Below are 19,057 nucleotides of genomic sequence, written 5' to 3'. Positions count from 1 at the left end.
TACTTAATGGCTTAGAAGCAAGGCGCCGAAAACATTTTGAAACGTCACGGAACATAAGTGATGTTCCAAAGAGATGAAATTGTGATTTCATGCTTGTGCCCTTGTTAAGAGGTACGAGACCTCCAACAAGATTCTTTGTCCACAGAGTAAAGGAGAAAAGCTCAATCGTTGAGCGTGTGCTCAGATTGTCTGAGTACGACAATCGCTTGAATCAAGTGGGAGTTAATCTTCCAGATGAGATAGTGATGGTTCTCCAAAGTCATTGCCACCAAGCTGTGAGAGCTTCGTGATGAACTATAACATATCAAGGATAGATACAATGATCCTTGAGCGATTCGCGATGTTTGACATTGCGAAAGTAGAAATCAAGAAGGAGCATCAATAGTTGATGGTTTGTAAAACCACTAAGTTTCAAGAAAGGCAAGGGCTAGAAGGGATACTTCGTGAAACGACAAAACAGTTGCTGCACTAATGAATAGACCCAAGATTAAACCCAAACCCGAGACTAAGTGCTTCTATAATGAGGGGAACAGTCACTGAGGCGGAGCAACTCTAGATACTTGGTAGATAAGAAGGCTGGCAAAAGTCGAAAGAAGTATATTTGATATACATGATGTTGATGTGTACTTTACTAGTACTCCTAGTAGCATGAGGGTATTGGATACCAGTTCGGTTGCTAAGTGATTAGTAACACGAAATGAAAGCTACGGCATAAACGGAGACTAGCTAAAGGCGAGGTGACGATACATGTTGGAAGTGTTTCCAAGGTTGATATGATCAAACGTCGCACGCTCCCTCTACCATCGGGATTGGTGTTAAACCTAAATAATTGTTATTTGGTGCTTGCGTTAAGCATGAACATGATTGGATCGTGTTTATTGCAATACGATTATTCATTTAAAGAGAATAATGGTTACTCTATTTTCTTGAATAATCACCTTCAATGGTTTATTGAATCTCGATCGTAGTGTTACACGTGTTCATGATATTGGTGCCAAAAGATACGAGGTAATGATGATAGTACCACTTACTTGTGGCACTGCCGCTTGAGTCATGTTGGTATAAATTGCATGAAGAGGCTCCATGCTGATGGATCTTTATACTCACTTGATTTTGAATCACTAGTGACATGCAAATCATACCACATGAGCAAGGCCTTGTTTTCATTGAGATGAAATAAGATAGTAACTTGTTGGAAGTGATACATTTTGATGTATGCGGTCCAATGGGTGCTGAGGCACGCAGTGGATATCATTATGTTCTTACTTCAATGAGGATTTGAGTGGATACAAGAGTATTTACTTAATGAATCACAAGTCTGAAATATTGAAAAGTTCAATTCTGTTTCAGAGTGAAGTTCGTCGTAACAAGAGGATAAACTGTCTACGATATGAGCATAGAAATGAATATCTGAGTTACGAGTTTTGGTACGCAGTTAAGACAATGTGGAAATTGTTTCGCAGTTCATGCCACCTGGAACATCATAGTGTGATGATGTGTCTGAACGTCATAGCCACGCACTATTTGGTATGATGCATGCTATGATGTCTCTTATCGAATTACCACTATCGTTTATGGGTTATGCATTAGAGACAACCGCATTCACTTTAAATAGGGCACCGCGTATTTCCGTTGAGATGACACAGTATAGACCGAAGTTTAGAGAAATCTAAACTGTCGTTTCTTGAAAGTTTGGGGCTTCGACACTTATGTGAAAAAGTTTCAGTCTGATAAAGCTCGAACCCAAAGCGGATAAATGCATCTTCATAGGATATCCAAAACAGTTGGGTACATCTCCTATCTCAGATCCGAAAGCAAAGTGTTTGTTTCTAGAAACAGATCCTTTCTCGAGGAAAGGTTTCTCTCGAAAGAATTGAGTGGGAGGGTGGTAGAACTTGATGAGGTTATTGAACCATCACTTCAACCAGTGTGTAGCAGGGCGCAGGAAGTTGTTCCTATGGCGCCTACACCAATTGAAGTGAAGGCTGATGATGGTGATCATCGAGCATCGAATCAAGTTACTACAAATCTCGTAGGTTGACAAGGTCGCGTACTACTGTAGAGTGGTACGGTAACCCTGTCTTGGAGGTCATGTTGTTGAGCAACAATGAACCTACGAGTTATGAAGAAAGCAATGGCGGGCCCGGATTTCGACAAATGGCTGGAGGCCATGAAATCCAAGAGAGGATCCATGTATGAAAACAAAGTGTAGACTTTGGAAGAACTACTTGATGGTCATAGGACTATTGAGTAAAGATGGATCTTTAAAAGGAAGACAGACGATGATGGTGATAAGTCACTATTAAGAAAAGCTCGACTTGTCGCAAAGATGTTTCCGACAAAGATCAAACAGTTGACTATGATGAGACTTTCTCACTCATAGCGATGCTAAAAGTCTGTTAGAATTATGTTAGTAGTTGATGCATTATTTATGAAATATTGCACATAGGATGTCAAAACATTGTTTCCTCGACGGTTTCCTTGAGCAAACATTGTATGTGATACAACTAGGAGGTTTTGTCGATCCTAAAGATACTAGCAAGTATGCAAGCTCCAGCGATCCTTCAATGGACTGGTGCAAGCATCTCGGAGTTGGAATATACACTTTGATGAGATGATCAAAGATTTTGGGTTTGTACAAGGTTTATGAGAAACTTGTATTTACAAAGAAGTGAGTGGGAGCACTATAGAATTTCTGATAAGTATATGTGGTTGACATATTGTGGATCAGAAGTAATGTAGAATTTCTGTAAAGCATACAAGGTTGTTTGAAAGGAGTTTTCAAAGGAATACCTGGATTGCGCTACTTGAACGTTGAGCATCAAAGATCTATGGAAATAGATTGAAAGCGCTTGATAGAAGTTTCAACAAGATGCATGCCTTGACAAGTTTTTGAAGGAGTTCAAAATAGATCAGCAAAGAAGGAGTTCTTGGTTGCGTTGTAAGGTGTGAATTTGAGTAAGACTCAACACCCGACCCCGGCAGAATAAAGAGAATAGACGAAGGTCGTCTTCTATGCCTTTGCCGTAGAATGTGAAGTATGCCATGCTGGGTACCGCACCTGATGTGTGCCTTGACTCAAAGTCTGTTGAGAGGTACAGAGAGTGATCCATGATTGAATCACTAGCAGCGGTCAAAATTTATCCTTAGTAACTGATGGACTAAGGATTTTTTTCTCAATTATGGAGGTGGTTAAAGAGTTCGTCGTAAAGGGTTACGTCGATGCAAGCTTTGACACTAATCCAAATAACTATGAGTAGTGAAACAGATTCGTATAGTAGAGTAGATATTTGGAGCATTTCCGAATAGCACGTAGTAGCAGCATCTATAAGATGACATAAAGATTTGTAAAGAACGCACGGATCTAAAAGTTTCAGAACCGTTGACTAAAACCTCTCTCAGGAGCAAGACGTGATCAGACCCCAGAACTATATGGGTGTTGGATTCGTTGAAATCACATGGTGATGTGAACAAGATTATTGACTCTAGTGCAAGTGGGAGACCGTTGGAAATATGCCCTAGAGGCAATAATAAATTAGTTATTATTATATTTCTTAGTTCATGATAATCGTTTATTATCCATGCTATAATTGTATTGATTGGAAACACAGTGCATGTGTGGATACATAGACAAAACAGTGTCCCTAGTAAGCCTCTAGTTGACTAGCTCGTTGATCAAAGATGGTCAAGGTTTCCTGACCATAGGCAAGTGTTGTCACTTGATAACGGGATCACATCATTCGGAGAATCATGTGATGGACTAGACCCAAACTAATAGACGTAGCATGCTGATCGTGTCATTTTGTTGCTACTGTTTTCTGCGTGTCAAGTATTTGTTCCTATGACCATGAGATCATATAACTCACTGACACCGGAGGAATGCTTTGTGTGTATCAAACGTCGCAACGTAACTGGTGACTATAAAGATGCTCTACAGGTATCTCCGAAGGTGTTAGTTGAGTTAGTATGGATCGAGACTGGGATTTGTCACTCCGTGTAACGGAGAGGTATCTCGGGGCCCACTCGGTAATACAACATCACACACAAGCCTTGCAAGCAATGTGACTTAGTGTAAGTTACGGGATCTTGTATTACGGAACGAGTAAAGAGACTTGCCGGTAAACGAGATTGAAACAGGTATACGGATAGTGACGATCAAATCTCGGGCAAGTAACATACCGAAGGACAAAGGGAATGACATACGGGATTATATGAATCCTTGGCACTGAGGTTCAAACGATAAGATCTTCGTAGAATATGTAGGATCCAATATGGGCATCCAGGTCCCGCTATTGGATATTGACCGAGGAGTCTCTCGGGTCATGTCTACATAGTTCTCGAACCCGCAGGGTGTGCACACTTAAGGTTCGACGTTGTTTTATGCGTATTTGAGTTATATGGTTGGTTACTGAATGTTGTTCCGAGTCCCGGATGAGATCACAGACGTCACGAGGGTTTCCGGAATGGTCCGGAAACGAAGATTGATATATAAGATGACCTCATTTGATTACCGGAAGGTTTTCGGAGTTACCGGGAATGTACCGAGAATGACGAATGGGTTCCGGGAGTTCACCGGGGGGGGCAACCCACCCCGGGGAAGCCCATAGGCCTTGAGGGTGGCGCACCAGCCCTTAGTGGGCTGGTGGGACAGCCCAAAAGGGCCCTATGCGCATTGGAAGAAAAATCAAAGAGAAAGAAAAAAAAGGAGGAGGTAGGAAGGGAAGGAAGGACTCCCACCCACCAAACCAAGTCCAACTCGGTTTGGGGGGGAGACCTTCCCCCCTTGGCTCGGCCGACCCCCTTGGGGCTCCTTGAGCCCCAAGGCAAGGTCCCCCCTCTCCCACCTATATATACGGAGGTTTTAGGGCTGATTTGAGACGACTTTTCCACGGCAGCCCGACCACATACCTCCACGGTTTTTCCTCTAGATCGCGTTTCTGCGGAGCTCGGGCGGAGCCCTGCTGAGACAAGATCATCACCAACCTCCGGAGCGCCGTCACGCTGCCGGAGAACTCTTCTACCTCTCCGTCTCTCTTGCTGGATCAAGAAGGCCGAGATCATCGTCGAGTTGTACGTGTGCTGAACGCGGAGGTGCCGTCCGTTCGGTACTAGATCGTGGTACTGATCGCGGGATTGTTCGCGGGGCGGATAGAGGGACGTGAGGACGTTCCACTACATCAACCGCATTCACTAACGCTTCTGGTGTACGTCTAGAAGGGTACGTAGATCACTCATCCCCTCTCGTAGATGGACATCACCATGATAGGTCTTCGTGCGCGTAGGAAATTTTTTGTTTCCCATGCGACGTTCCCCAACAGCTTCATCCCACAATAACGCCGGAAAAGAATAAGACTAGTAGCGGCAAGCAAATTGACAAATCATCGCCCACAACTTTTGTGTTCTACTCGTGCATAGAATCTACGCATAGAAAACCTGGCTCTGATACCACTGTTGGGTAACGTAGCATAAATTCGAAATTTTCCTACGCATATTCAGATCTTCCTATGGAGAGACCAGCAACAAGAGAGGGGTAAGAGCATCTTCATACCTTTGAAGATCGCTAAGCGGAAGCGTTACTAGAACGCAGTTGATGGAGTCGTACTCGCAGCGATTCGGATCGCGATGTGATTCCGATCTAGTGCCGAACTACGGCACCTCCGCGTTCAACACACGTGCAGCCCGGTGACGTCTCCCGCACCTTGATCCAGCAAGGAGGAGGGAGAGGTTGGGGAAGAACTCCAGCAGCACGACGGCATGGTGTCGATGGAGAGACGAGGTCTCCCGGCAGGGCTTCGCCAAGCACCGGCAGAGAGGAGGAGGAAGAAGGGCAGGGCTGCGCCGAGAGAGAGAGAGAGAGAAAACCGTGTGCAAAACAGCCCCGAAACCTCAACTATATATATAGGGGGAGGGGGAGGGGGCGCAGCCCTTAGGGTTCCCACCCCCAAGGGGTGCGGCAACCCCAGATGGGAGAGGGGGCGGCGGCCAGGGCAGGGAGGAAGTGTTGTGCGCACCCCTGGTGGGCCTTAGGCCCACCTGGCTTAGGGTTTGCCCCCCTCCCTCTCCCCTGCGCATTGGGCTGAGTGCGGAGGCACACCAGCCCACCTAAGGGCTGGTTCCCTTCCCCAATTGGCCCATCTTACCTCCCGGGGTCGTTGCCCCCCTTCGGTGGACCCCCGGGGCCACCTCCGGTGGTCCCGGTACGTTACCGGTGATGCCCGAAACACTTCCGGTGTCCGAAACCATCCGTCCTATATATCAATCTTTACCTCCGGACCATTCCGGAGCTCCTCGTGACATCCGGGACATCATCCGGGACTCCTAACAACTTTCGGTAACCTCGTATAACAATTCCCTATAACCCTAGCGTCACCGAACCTTAAGTGTGTAGACCCTACGGGTTCGGGAGACAGGCAGACATGACCGAGACACCTCTTCGGCCAATAACCATCAGCGGGGTCTGGATACCCATAGTGGCTCCCACTTGCTTCACTATGATCTCATCGGATGAACACGATGTCAAGGATTCAATCAATCCCGTATACGATTCCCTTTGTCTGTCGGTATAGAACTTGCCCGAGATTCGATCGTCGGTATACCTATACCTTGTTCAATCTCGTTACCGGTAAGTCTCTTTACTCGTTCCGTAGCACGTCATCGTGTGACTAACTCCTTAATCACATTGAGCTCATGATGATGTTCTACCGAGTGGGCCCATAGATACCTCTCCGTCACACGGAGTGACAAATCCCGATCTCGATTCGTACCAACCCAACAAACACTTTCAGAGGTACCCGTAGTGCACCTTTATAGTCACCCAGTTACGTTGTGACGTTTGATACACCCAAAGCACTCCTACGGTATCCGGGAGTTGCACAATCTCACGGTCGAAGGAAAAGATACTTGACATTAGAAAAGCTTTAGCATACGAACAATACGATCTAGTGCTATGCTTAGGATTGGGTCTTGTCCATCACATCATTCTCCCAATGATGTGATCCCGTTATCAATGACATCTAATGCCCATGATCAGGAAACCATGATCATCTATTGACTAACGAGCTAGCCAACTAGAGGCTTGCTAGGGACACATTGTGATCTATTTATTCACACATGTATTACCGTTTCCTGTTAATATAATAGATGATTATCATGAACAAGGAAATATGATAATAACTATTTTATTATTGCCTCTAGGGCATATTTCCAACATCAGGGAGCCTGATTATCTAGTTTATACAGTATGAAGAAGAACAAGATGGCATTGATAGGATTAGGTTGTGTAGAAATGCATCGTGAGACACATACTATTTGTTGATGATTCCCATCCTTTTTAAAGGTGGATGTTAAATACAAGTTCCTTACAATAGGTTCTAGATACTTATTGTAAAAACTCTAGTCAATTAGTGAGCAGAGCATAATCAAGTATATTCTTTGGACATAATACAATTGTTACTAAAAAGATGAAATATGTCAAGAACTACACATTGATAATGTTGAAATAGCACCTCTAGGCGTGTACTTGGCCCATCTAGATTGTTGGTATCAGTGTCAAAACCGGGAGACCTTGAATAGGGGGACCTGAGCTGTTAGATCGGATTGATGGGTAATTGGATTCAGGAGACACGATGTTTTTATCCAGGTTCATGCCCTTTTGAAGGAGGTAAAACCCCACTTCCTGCTCTTGCTTCTATTATGGGTGCATCAAAGTACAAAGTCGATCTACTTCGATATCATAAGTTGTGGTCTAAACCCTAAGGACGACGATGAATGAATCACGTTGCATAATGATCTACCGAGTAGCCTAGCCTCGACTTATATAATGCACTTGAGGCCTAGGATAACAAGAGTCCTAGTCGGCTACGTCGATGAAGAAGAGTCTTTGTCTTGATCACCAAGTCTTGTGAAATCATCCTCGCATACGTCTTGGGCTGCCCGAAGTGGCTCAATAGTGAACTGCCATGGGGTCCTCGGCCCGTCCCTCTGGACGGCAGATGACGTGGTGAGCCCCTTTATTCCAGGACATCGTCAGTAGCCCCTGAACTAGTCTTCAAGTTGGGATGCTCCTCGGTTCTTCCGAACTGCTCTTCATCTTCAGCTCTCGGTCTTAAAAGTTGGCTCAACAAATTCTTCATGCCCCTAATCTTGAGAATCGCCGAAGTGTATCCTGAGAATTCACACGTCGGGACCCGAGGGGCCCTTTAAGTTCTCGTCCTTTATTAATGCATTGTTATGTTTTATGCGACACTGTGGGTTCAAAGTTTTCCCGTGCAGTGGTGTCCTCTTGCAGGCAAAATCCAACACCGGACTGCATCCAATGCCAAAAATGCCCTCTATGGAGCCAACCACTTGCATCCAAGCTTTACGCCGAACAACTTCCGAGATGGTGCACCACCTCGGCTGTGGGTTGATTTTTTGTGGATTTTTTGACTAGTGCAATTTATTCTCCGCCGAGATGTATAACCAGTAACCCTCAAGGTGTGTGTCGGCCAAAAATTTGGGATGCACCTGAAGGATAACATAAAATAGCTAATCCTAGTAGCCCGTGAGACTCAGGCCAATTTGCGAAATCGAACTGAGGATCGACTCCTTATTCAGCAGCATACTTTAGGATTAGAAATATGGTGTGCAATAGCCCCCGAGACTCAGGTTGGGTGCGTCCGACCAACCTCAGGATCGTAATCTCCTCAGAAACTGTATTGCACTTTTAAATTTTCTGCATTGAATCATCAATCCAGTAGCCCCCGATACTTGGGTTGGGGAACATGAACGACCCTAAGATCGTATCTCCTTGGGAACTAGTTCAACTATCGTGTATGTTTTGTCAACGTGCGGGTGCAGCTCGGCAGGAAAGATGCTGAACTACGGTCGCAAAATATTTCTCGAGCAGGACCACCACGGAGAACACCTCGAACAAGAGGATGTCCTGTCTCCTGAAAGAAAAACATAAAAATGGGTTAGCAATGTCAAAAGCTCGCAAAACAAAACAAAAACTGATGTAAAAACACTATGTTTACATTGAATCAAGTCTTTTGGCGTGCTTTGGTCATGCTTTAACATGATATATTCGATCTCCAGACTTCAAGTGGGTCAGCCTTCGGCTTCAACCTCCTATCCCGAAGGCAGAGTGTTTCTCAAGCCAGTTTAGCAAAGTAAACTCGAGCGGCTTTAGAGAGAACTCAGGCTATATGGCTATTGACCACACACTCGCATTGTAAAAAGGAGTAGTAGAAAAAGACTTTACAACGACTAAGAAGAAAACACATTTATTATAAAATGACTCGTATAAATTTAAGAGCCCCTAGTTGACATGGGAAAAGGAAGTTGTTTTCAACAAACGATTTTTTTTGTTTAACACAAAACAATGCTTGGTTGAACCACATAGAAATGAAAATTTGAAAAAAGTTGAGCATGAAAGCGACTTAGCTGGTTAATGTGCTCGATTTTGATGACGTGGGCCGAGCTTGCGGCAGTCCAAGGTCGCAACCACCAAGCCGGTCCCGAGGTGCCCGGGTTAAGAGACCTATTTGATGAAGTGACATCACAACACTGTCGTTATGTCGAGGCGAAGCCCCCGGTCCAGCTATCATGATGAAGCTGATCAGCTGGTGACGCAGAAGTCCCCGAAGTAGATTGATGAAGAGTTGGCAAAGCCCCCATGTCAACCGAAATGTCGAAGGAGGTTGGTGTGTTGGATGTTGGCTTGAAGAAGAGGTGGCACGACGATGTTGATGCGGGTAAAAATTTGTGATGCCGTCGATGCCTAGCTTGATGAAGTGACCGCGCTGCGATGCCGGTGTGCCAACCCCATGCAATCCGTGGGGCGATCATGTTCTCTTGATGATTATTTGGACCTTGCGAGGTTGAACTCTTTGTTGGACCTCCGAGGTGATGATCCGATGAGGTTAACCTCGGCACGACAAAGCGATGATGTGTCTAGCGCCGGTCGGCGACCATGGAGCCATGTTGTCGGGCTGGATTCACACAAACGTGACAATTAATGTTACCTTGCAAAAGTTTATAAAATTTCTAGGCACATTCTTGAGAACAAAACACAATACTCTAAAGAAAATTTCCTTAAAAAGGATGTCCCGTAACCAGTTCATGAAAAAGATGAACTTGGGTCGGATTCGTTTCCGCGCAGAAAACAGATCCAAAAAATTGATGCATTCCTGAAGTTTGAATGGTCTGATCAAGTTGAAATTTTGAGGGGTTGTCGACATAAGAATTCTGCAGCCGATCAATAGTTGGATCTTCCAAAGGACGTCCGAGCCGACTACTAGAATTCCCGCCCAAAACTCGTCCAGATTCGACAGGGCTCCGGTATATCGGAGATTGCCGAAGATTCCTCCATTGGGACACAATGAAATTCTACAGGGTCATTCTAGACTCAATTCCACATAATTCCACCAAAGCAATCATTAAAGCGACGCTTGAGGAGGCGGTGACGGTGAAAACGACTCCGTTGTCTAGAAAACCCTTGTCAATTTATAGACGAGCCACCAATCCTTGGCAATCCAACATCGAGCTCTGAGTGAAAGTACCAATGTCGGTGTCTAAATTGGCATACCTCGGGTAGCGGGCCTGAGCTATTAGATCAGATCGATGGGTAACAAGAGATAGGAGACACAGTGCAAACACATAACACATACTAGTTTGGCCTTAACTGTACCTCCTCCATTGCCCATGGTAGTATGCCCACTCGCATAGCGCCTTTCGTTAAGTCGGGCATCACCCTCTTATCTTCAAATTCATCACCTTCGACAACACAACATGTGCCTATTTATGAAGTGTAGTTGATTTTCTACATACGTCCATTGATGTTGTTCATATATGTATTACATTTTGTCCCTCCATTCACCTCTTACTCATATGTTTGATGCAGAACGACTACGCTGCTTCGAGGTACTCCTTCAAGGACAAGAAGCTTGTGTTCGACAAGAAGGACAAGATGGTGGTGGAGCTTGGCAGCGCCCGAAGAGGTATAACAACTATGACAATTTCTATGACGTTGCCGACCAGACCGCTTATGCAAAGTCATCCATGATGTTTCTGCTCAGCTTAGAGCATGGCTTGTTAACTGTTCTCATTTAACATGGCTGAATGGGGCCACATATGTAAAGCACCCAAATTCCATGCATGTAAAACCAAACACGCCTTCAGGACCGGAAGGAGTACGACTACTTCACTTAGGAAAACAATAGTTTTGTTGCGCTTTAAATATCCATGGAAGTTTCTGATATGACATTTGCTTTGTGGATCAAAAGCTATTGTGGACGCCAAAATTCTTTCCATAAAGGAAGTAGAAGTAAGAAAATGTTGTGCTCGAAATCCTGCGATGTTGATGCGAATGCACCGGCGCACCAGCGCACTAGTAAGGTACATGCATACAACTCCAATCATAGTCATAGGTAAGTTTGCGGGTTATGTTTAGTTTCCGCGCAAGTTGTTTCTGGTAATTATCTTCAAAGCACTGTTTCGTTTAATTGTTGATTGTAAATTATGGTCTAATAAAACCTCTGATGGTTAAAGTTCTGCTAGATTACCGTATAAGTAATCAGCAAAGGTATGCATGCATCTCCGTATAAGTAACCGCCCTTACACAATCATGTCTGATAGACAAAAGGTATGCATGCATCTCTGTGTTTATACTTGTATGCAATCAATTATAGTAGCTTAGTATGTTATATTATTTGAACATGGGCTACTAAATGCACTAAATCAAGTCTTTCCAAACTACCATCAATTTTTTCCCCTTAGATACCTATATGCAAATTTCCAGAATGTTGGGTTTAGGGTGGAAGATCTTAAGAAATGTATGGATAATGCTAGCTATGCTTATAACCAACACAAGTATAACATTGCAATGAATGATCTGAAAAATGGGAGTGAGTAAGCCTCGAAGTGGCTAAGTGGAATACCAAAACACACATGGGCTAGACATGCTTTTGACAGTAATTGCAAGATAGACTTGGTTGTTAACAACCTGTCAGAGGTGATCAACAATTACATCTTAGATTTTAGGAAAAAACCTATTAGAACTATGATTGATGGTATTAAGGACAAGCAGATGGTGAGGTGGCATAGGAATAGAGAGAAAGGAAAAGAAACTATGTGGGAGATCACACCTCATTATGCTGAGGAACTGAAGGAAAAAAAAAGGAAAGGGCCAGATTTTGCAAACCAATTCAAGCTGGTGTTAATCTATGGCAAGTGACCAGTGGGCATCACACACATGCAGTTAACCTTAAACAACAAAAATGTGGTTGCAGAAAGTGGGACCTGTCTGGCATACCATGCAACCATGCTATATCAACAATTAACAAGGCAAGAAGGTTTCTAGAGGACTATGTTTCCAAATTCTTCGAAAAAACTATGTACCTGGCATCATATGAACCTATGATATATCTTGTTCGTAGTGAACATGACTGGACAAAGACTCCTCCACCAGACATAGATCCACCTGACTTCCATGTCAAGAGAGTAAGGAAGAAGCAAAATAGGATAAAGGGCAGGTTTGAAGTTCCAATGCCAAAGGACACTTCTAGAATGGGCACTAGAACATGCAGTAATTGTGGGCTCCAAGGGCATCGGTACACCAACTGCAAGAAACCTTTGAAACCAGATTTGGCTATGAGGAAAAATAAACATGTGGTAATCCACTTCACACCCTCTAGTTTCATTTTTTGTATTTATGTATTTCTTAGTTAATAATTTTTACTTAAACTTTCTGCAAGGCACCTGCAAGATCACAACCCCCAACTCAATGTTCAGAGCCCCAAGCTGCAACATCACAACAACCAGGTGCAAGATCACAACCCCCAGCTGCAATTTCACAACCACAAGCTGCGAGATCACAACAACCAGGTGCAAGATCACAGCAACCAGCTGCAAGACCACAACAACCAGGTGTAAGATCACAGCAACCAGTTGCAAGATCACATCAAGCAGCTGCAAGACCATTCTCTGCCCCAAGAGCATCAACTTCCGGTGCATCAACTGCTGGTGGCCCAACAAACCATACTGGCTGGATGACTTATTTTACTGCTAGTGGAAACACATGAGTTATGTGGGTTATGTGATGTGTGTAATGAGTTCTTTTTATGGTTTTGAACCATGCTGATGTTGGCTACTGAGTTATGTGAACATCTATGTTATGTGAACATCTATATTATGTGAACATCCATGTTATGTGAACATCTATGTCATCTGATGCTTTTGAAACCTACTGCTTCATCTATGTTCAACACAAGTCATCAGATGATGTAACATAGGTCATAATAGATAGCTTCAAACAACATACTTACTAGATTCTTACACAACATACTTAATAGATTCTTACACAACATACTTAATAGATTCTTACGCATCATAGTACATAGTCATAACATAGGCCATATTAGGTCACAAGTACACAATCATAGTCCACATTTACTACTTCCAAAGAACAACACACTTCCCAAAAGTTCAGCTAAGCATGCTTCATCTTGATCTTACTCTACAGCTTCTTCATTCTGCTAAGATGTCTTAGATCCCCTTCAATTTCTGCCTGGTCCTCTCCTCTGACCTTACCAAATCAGCAATGTGAAGCTTCAGTTCAGCCTTCCCTAAAGTGAGCTTCTCATGTCACTTCTTGAGATCACCCATGTGAAGCTTCAGATTTGAGTTCTCCACTGTCAGCTTTTCCTGAGACTTGTTGAGTTCATCAATCTTCAACTACAAGTTCTTACTAGCTTCACTCATTTGTTCCTTCTCTTGCAAATGTTTGGCCTTCAGGTTCGTGATGACAGTGGCTTGAGCTGTTGACAGATTCATGAGCACTTTATACTTCTCCTGCATCTTGAAGATCTCTGCACCTTTCTTCTCCATCTTTGTCTTCATATCAGAGACGACAGAGTTGGTAACATCAACACCCTTCATCCTATCATTCAAATAGCTGAAATCCATCATCCCATCCTCTTGGAAATTGAATAATTCATGCACATCTTGAACCAATTTGTCATAGTTGCCATCTATTTTGTTTTTCTCCTCTGTCAAATTGTGAATAGTGAGTGAACTCTCAAGGTTATCCTTCTCCTACCACTCCTATTGTCTTCATACATCTCCCATAGCTTCAACAAAGCATTCTGGAGTGTAGGAGGCCACTCTGGGTCAACCCATTTCATAAAACTATAGTTGTCAGCTTCCTGCAATATAAACAACACAGTTTAATGAAAGCATGAGACACGATCAATAAGCTGCCCAACTAAGGAATAAACATAACATAAGTGAGCTGCCCAACTAAGGAATCGTTTGGTTGGAATTTAAATAATCAGGTACATTAAACAATGAACATGTACACAACAACCCAAGCTTATTGACATGATATAAAATAAACATCCACTGTCCACATTAAATATACATGGAAAACATCACCAACTACCTAAACAAGCACACAATCACATGGTGCATACTTAAACAATGCCAAAATCTGCATCATCACATGGATATGGTAAGAAATGACCATCAGATGTGTCAACATACAAAAATGTAGCATCTGACTTTATTAGCACACACTAAAAACCTCCTACCCGTGTCAAATCCTTCAAAGGCCACACGCCTCCCAGCTGCAAGATCATGGTGCTTGCAAGAAACCAGTGGTGTTGTCTGAACGCCCATGTAGTCCTCGTCGTAGTGCTAGCAGGCACCTAAAGGGGCAAAATAAACCAAAGATCCCCCAAATCAAATCAGAAATAGACCAAGAACGCAAACCCTAACCCTAACCCTAGTTCTGCAAATCACCTGGTATTGCATGCCGTGGGAGGAGGAGATGATGTATAGGAGGCTGGAGTAGTCGTTGCTGCTCTCGTCCTGGTACACCATGGCGCGATAGCGACAGCGGTGAGGGCTGTTGCGGCGGTCGGAGGAGGGAGGAACAAAGCTCGCGGCGGTCGACGAAGTGAACGGAGTGGTGCTCGGGCTCAGGCTCTGTTCGACCGAGACCAGTAAGACCGACCATGTCATAGTCTGCGCACCGGCACACGCCGATTCGCCGGCGTGGCGCTTGATAGGTGGGTCAAGAGTGTCAGATATAGCGTCAATACGAGGTTACACGGTGATCAGTTCGTTTTGTAACAATTAGGACCAATGCTGGTACTGAACTTTGAGCAAAACTACTAGGGGTACTGATTCATAAGATGGAGTTCCATACAATTATCTCTCTGCAAACTCATCCATGGTGTTTCTGCTCAGCTTAGAACATGGTTTGTTGCCTGTTCTCATTCAACTTGACTGAATCGGGCCAGATATGTAAAGCGCCCAAATTCCATGCATGTAAAACCAAACAAACCCTTCAAAACCGGAAGGAGAGTACCCCTTCTTCACTTAGGAAAACAATGGTTTTGTTGTGCTTTAAATATCTGATATGACATTTGCTTTGTGGATCAAAAGCTATTGTGGACGCCAACATTCTTTCTATAAAGGAAGTAGAAGTAAGAAAATGTCGTGCTCAAAATCCTGCGACGTTGACGCGAATGCATGGGCGCACTAGTAAGGTACATGCATGCAACTCCAATCATAATCATAGGAAAGTTTGCGGGTTATGTTTAGTTTCCGCGCAAGTTATTTCTGGTAATTATCTTCGAAGCACTGTTTCGTTTAAATGTTAATTGTAAATTATGGTATGGTCTGGTAAAATCACTGATGGTTAAAGTTCTGCTAGATTACCGTATATAAGTAATCAACGACCTAATTGTGTGATCCCCAGAAAGAAAGATCTAACAGTGCAAAAGATGGATAACGATTAAGATTCGAGCACACATGCAGGAGTCAGAAACCTGAAAAAGAAAAGACTAATCCCATATATACGCTCTTTTCTCTCCTTTCTTATAATTTACAATCTAAACAACACACGCATGCCATACACTCTGTTCGATGTCACCGCCACCAAGAACACATGAGTACATGACCTCGAGCTCGATCGACGTCTCTTGCTTCACGGAGGTTCTCACATGACGGAGCAGGCGTTGGGGTTGTCGTCGCTGAACATGGTGGTGAGGCGCTCCTCCTGCGCGGCTCCGGGGCCGGCGCCGTAGCTGGCGACGGGCATGACGGCGTCCACCTTGCGCACGTAGCCCGGGGGCGCCTTCTTGTCGTAGGTCTGCGCGGCGTAGGGGTGCGCCACGAGGTTGTAGGGGATGTAGGGCCAGATCTCGGCCTTCTTCCCGGTGGCCTGCACCCGCTTCACCACCTTGTGCGGCTCCACGAACCCCTGCACCGTCACCTTGTACTGCTTCCGGTTGATCTCCACCGACTGCACCCCTGCAACACAACAACAGTAAAAAAATGCCTCTTAGTTTTCCAGCATTTTCTCTTGGCCATAATTCGTTTTGAAGGAAAGATGATCAAGAGTTTCATCATCAAATTCACAGCATTTTTCAAACCATGATTCCTTGATCTGCTGAAAGCATATATATGTATGTATGCATACCTTTCATGCTGGAGAGGGCGTTCCTGACTTTGAGCTCGCAGCCGTCGCAGTCCATCCTGACCTTGAGCTCCACCGTCTGGAACTGCTTCCTCTTCTGCTTGTAGCTCCGGCGCCGGCCGCCACCACCGCCGAGAAGCTCGGACAAGTAGTCCAGAGTGCCGCCCACACCCATCCTCTCAATCCAATTCGTCCTCTCGAGGAAAGCAACAAGAAACAGAGTCAAGAACCCAGTTTGTTCTCTTCCTGAATGAATTGGTCGCTGGCACTGACAGCACCACTTGAGCAAAGCTAGCTAGAGATGAGATGGCTGGAGACTTGATGGGCACAAGATGGGTTGTGTTGTGTCTCCGTCTGCGTGTTTATATATAGGCCCTTGGCAGTTGTTGGCGGCCTGGGTTTGTGGCAAGGCGGTACTCTACCTAGCAAAGCTTTACCAAGCTGCCCGCTTTCCGGAATCTGTTTGCTTTGTTTTGTTGCACAGCTAGCAGCGGGCCGGCCGGCCGCCTGCCTGCCCGCCTCCGTATTTTTCTGATGTTTTCAAGAAGCTTCCCAAGATACCTTGCCCCTCGCTGTGCCTGCCTGCCTGCGTGCGTGCTCGCACTGCACCTTTTGCTGAATCCCTTCGGTCGACCTCAACCGACTTCAGAAATAAATAGGGGCTTGCAAAAGGTAGGGGATAAAGCTAGGCCGGGAGGCCGGAAACCGGCCATCGTTAGTACTAACGTTTATCCACCGCGCTAAGCAAGTGCGAAGGCTACGTGCGTTGGGCGCCTCTTGATTCATTTCTTCTTGCGTGCATGTGCATGGCTACTTGTTTCTTCATGCATGGGATGAAATGTACAGACACTACTCGTCTTCTGCTTAAACATTTGTCAGCAGCTTTACGTGGCGGCGAACGCCGCGAGGATTGCGCGGTGGTGTGTTCCTCATGATTGCACAGCTGGTTTCGGTTTCGGAAGGGCCATGCATACATACACAGACAGCCTGGGCGTGGGTCTGCACAACAGAAATGCTGGTCATGCGTTTGCTGTGCGCCGGTGTGAACGATGGTGCCGTATCACTCGAAAGAGTAAGCCAGCAGGGTGGTGCATGCGCAATGGGGATCCACATAGGTCATCCTAGGACCAATCCGGGGCTGCCAGCTGCCGCGTCTTGCTGGCTGAGCTGCGGCTCTGTTCCCTGATTGGGTAGCTGGGCCCCACTTTACAGGCGCTACAATGCTCTGTGATGGTTGTTCGTGGCCAGGGGCTCCTTCACCAGCATTCCTGTTGCTTCAGCCCCTCTTGCATCTGTCCCTCGGTTCACTTAAACCTTCGCAAAAAGAAACTCATGCATGTTGGGTTGGCAATTCTCTATGTGCAGCCAGAAGTGTTTCACTCATTGCTGATAGAGTAGATTACACTCTCATTATTGGTTACAAAGTTTAAGATAACCATAGTCTTTATTTGCACTTCAGGCCTTGGCTTCTCTAATGGCAGTTCTGCTTGAATAAGATACTCATTGTGTTTCTTCATTTGAGAGTAGCTTTCACCGTTTTGTAATTTTGTTGGAAAAACTTGAGATGCTTTCATTTGTCCTTTAAATTAAATCATGGCCATAAAACAGTCCTCAGGTGGGCGACCAGGGGAACGAACCCTAGCCATCGCCGGCGGAGGTCGACGGGTGCATCCCGGCGGTGGCGGGGCGCTTTCCTTCTCCAGTCTGGGCTCGGACAGAGCGAGCTGTTCGTCCACGGGGTTCCTCGATGTAGCTCCCGCGCCGGTGCATGCACTGGCTGGGGACCGCAGTCAGGCATGGGGAGGCGCGCCCAGGGCGGCGCAGCACGGCTGCGTCAAGGTGTCCATGGATCCGGTGTTGGGGAAGGCGAGGTGGCTCGCGGTGGCCGCGTCGGGCAGGCGTGGTCGTGCAAGGTGGCCCTGCGGGTGCGCGTGGCGCGGGGGTCGCGGCCAGGGTTGCGCACGGGGCAATGGTGTCGTTGAGTGTGTCGCAGATCTGGAGCAAGGGCGGGGCTGCGTCGCTGCGGCTAGCAAGGGGAGGAGCAGGGCGCTCAAGGGCCTAGGGAGGGCGGCGTTGCGCTGGTGGCTGCGTGCTGGGCGTAGCACGTGTGAGTTCAGCGGATCTGGTGCCTAGGCGAGGTTGATGTCTTGACGAACTTCATGGTGAAGGGGCTTGAGCGGTATGTACGGCGCTCGAGCGGCGGCTTCGGCCACGAGGGCCGCGGCCGATGAGTGTGTGCGCGGTCTGGCATCATGGACGCTTTTTAGGGGTGCGTGGATCGGAGACCCATGGCGGGGAGGAGGTGCGCTCCAGCGACATGTGATGCGGATCTGGTCTTCGGCTATCAGTTGTCTCCATGAGGTGCGATTGGCTACGACGGATTTTGGTGCTTCTTCGTCGATGGGCAGCTTCGATGGTGGTAATGTTTGGTGGGCTTGCCGACACCAATGCGGGATGATGTGCGGCTAAGGTGGTGTGGAGCTTGGTGAAAATCATGTCTTGGCCTCGTGTCATGACTAGCGATGGCGGCAGCTGTGGTCGTCGTTGACCTTCTTGTAGGCATCGTCACTTGTTCTCCCACCCCTCCTGCGCGGA

The 19,057-nt window shown here is 45.8% G+C and overlaps 1 protein-coding gene across 1 annotated transcript; it reads right to left on the bottom strand.

Moving 5' to 3' along the window:
- Positions 1-15,779: 15,779 nt before the first annotated feature.
- LOC123397564 (heavy metal-associated isoprenylated plant protein 23-like) lies at positions 15,780-16,914 on the bottom strand. Its single transcript, XM_045092097.1, has 2 exons — positions 16,466-16,914; positions 15,780-16,296 (listed from the first exon to the last, which is right to left on the bottom strand). Exons 1-2 carry the CDS (start codon positions 16,635-16,637, stop codon positions 15,983-15,985), a joined length of 486 nt encoding a protein of 161 aa, XP_044948032.1. The 5' UTR covers positions 16,638-16,914; the 3' UTR covers positions 15,780-15,982.
- Positions 16,915-19,057: the final 2,143 nt, after the last annotated feature.

The sequence above is a fragment of the Hordeum vulgare genome, chromosome 5H (genome assembly GCF_904849725.1).
Source record: "Hordeum vulgare subsp. vulgare chromosome 5H, MorexV3_pseudomolecules_assembly, whole genome shotgun sequence".
Classification (NCBI taxonomy): domain Eukaryota; kingdom Viridiplantae; phylum Streptophyta; class Magnoliopsida; order Poales; family Poaceae; genus Hordeum; species Hordeum vulgare.
The sequence above is the reverse complement of the archived record's forward strand: the minus strand, read 5'-3'. Positions and strand labels throughout refer to the sequence as shown.

Coding starts and splice junctions, on each gene's coding strand:
- LOC123397564 (XM_045092097.1), bottom strand. CDS start 16,637: ATGGGTGTGGGCGGCACTCTGGACTACTTGTCCGAGCTTCTCGGCGGT. Junction 16,297..16,465: donor CGCCCTCTCCAGCATGAAAG/GTATGCATACAT, acceptor GTTGTGTTGCAG/GGGTGCAGTCGGTGGAGATC.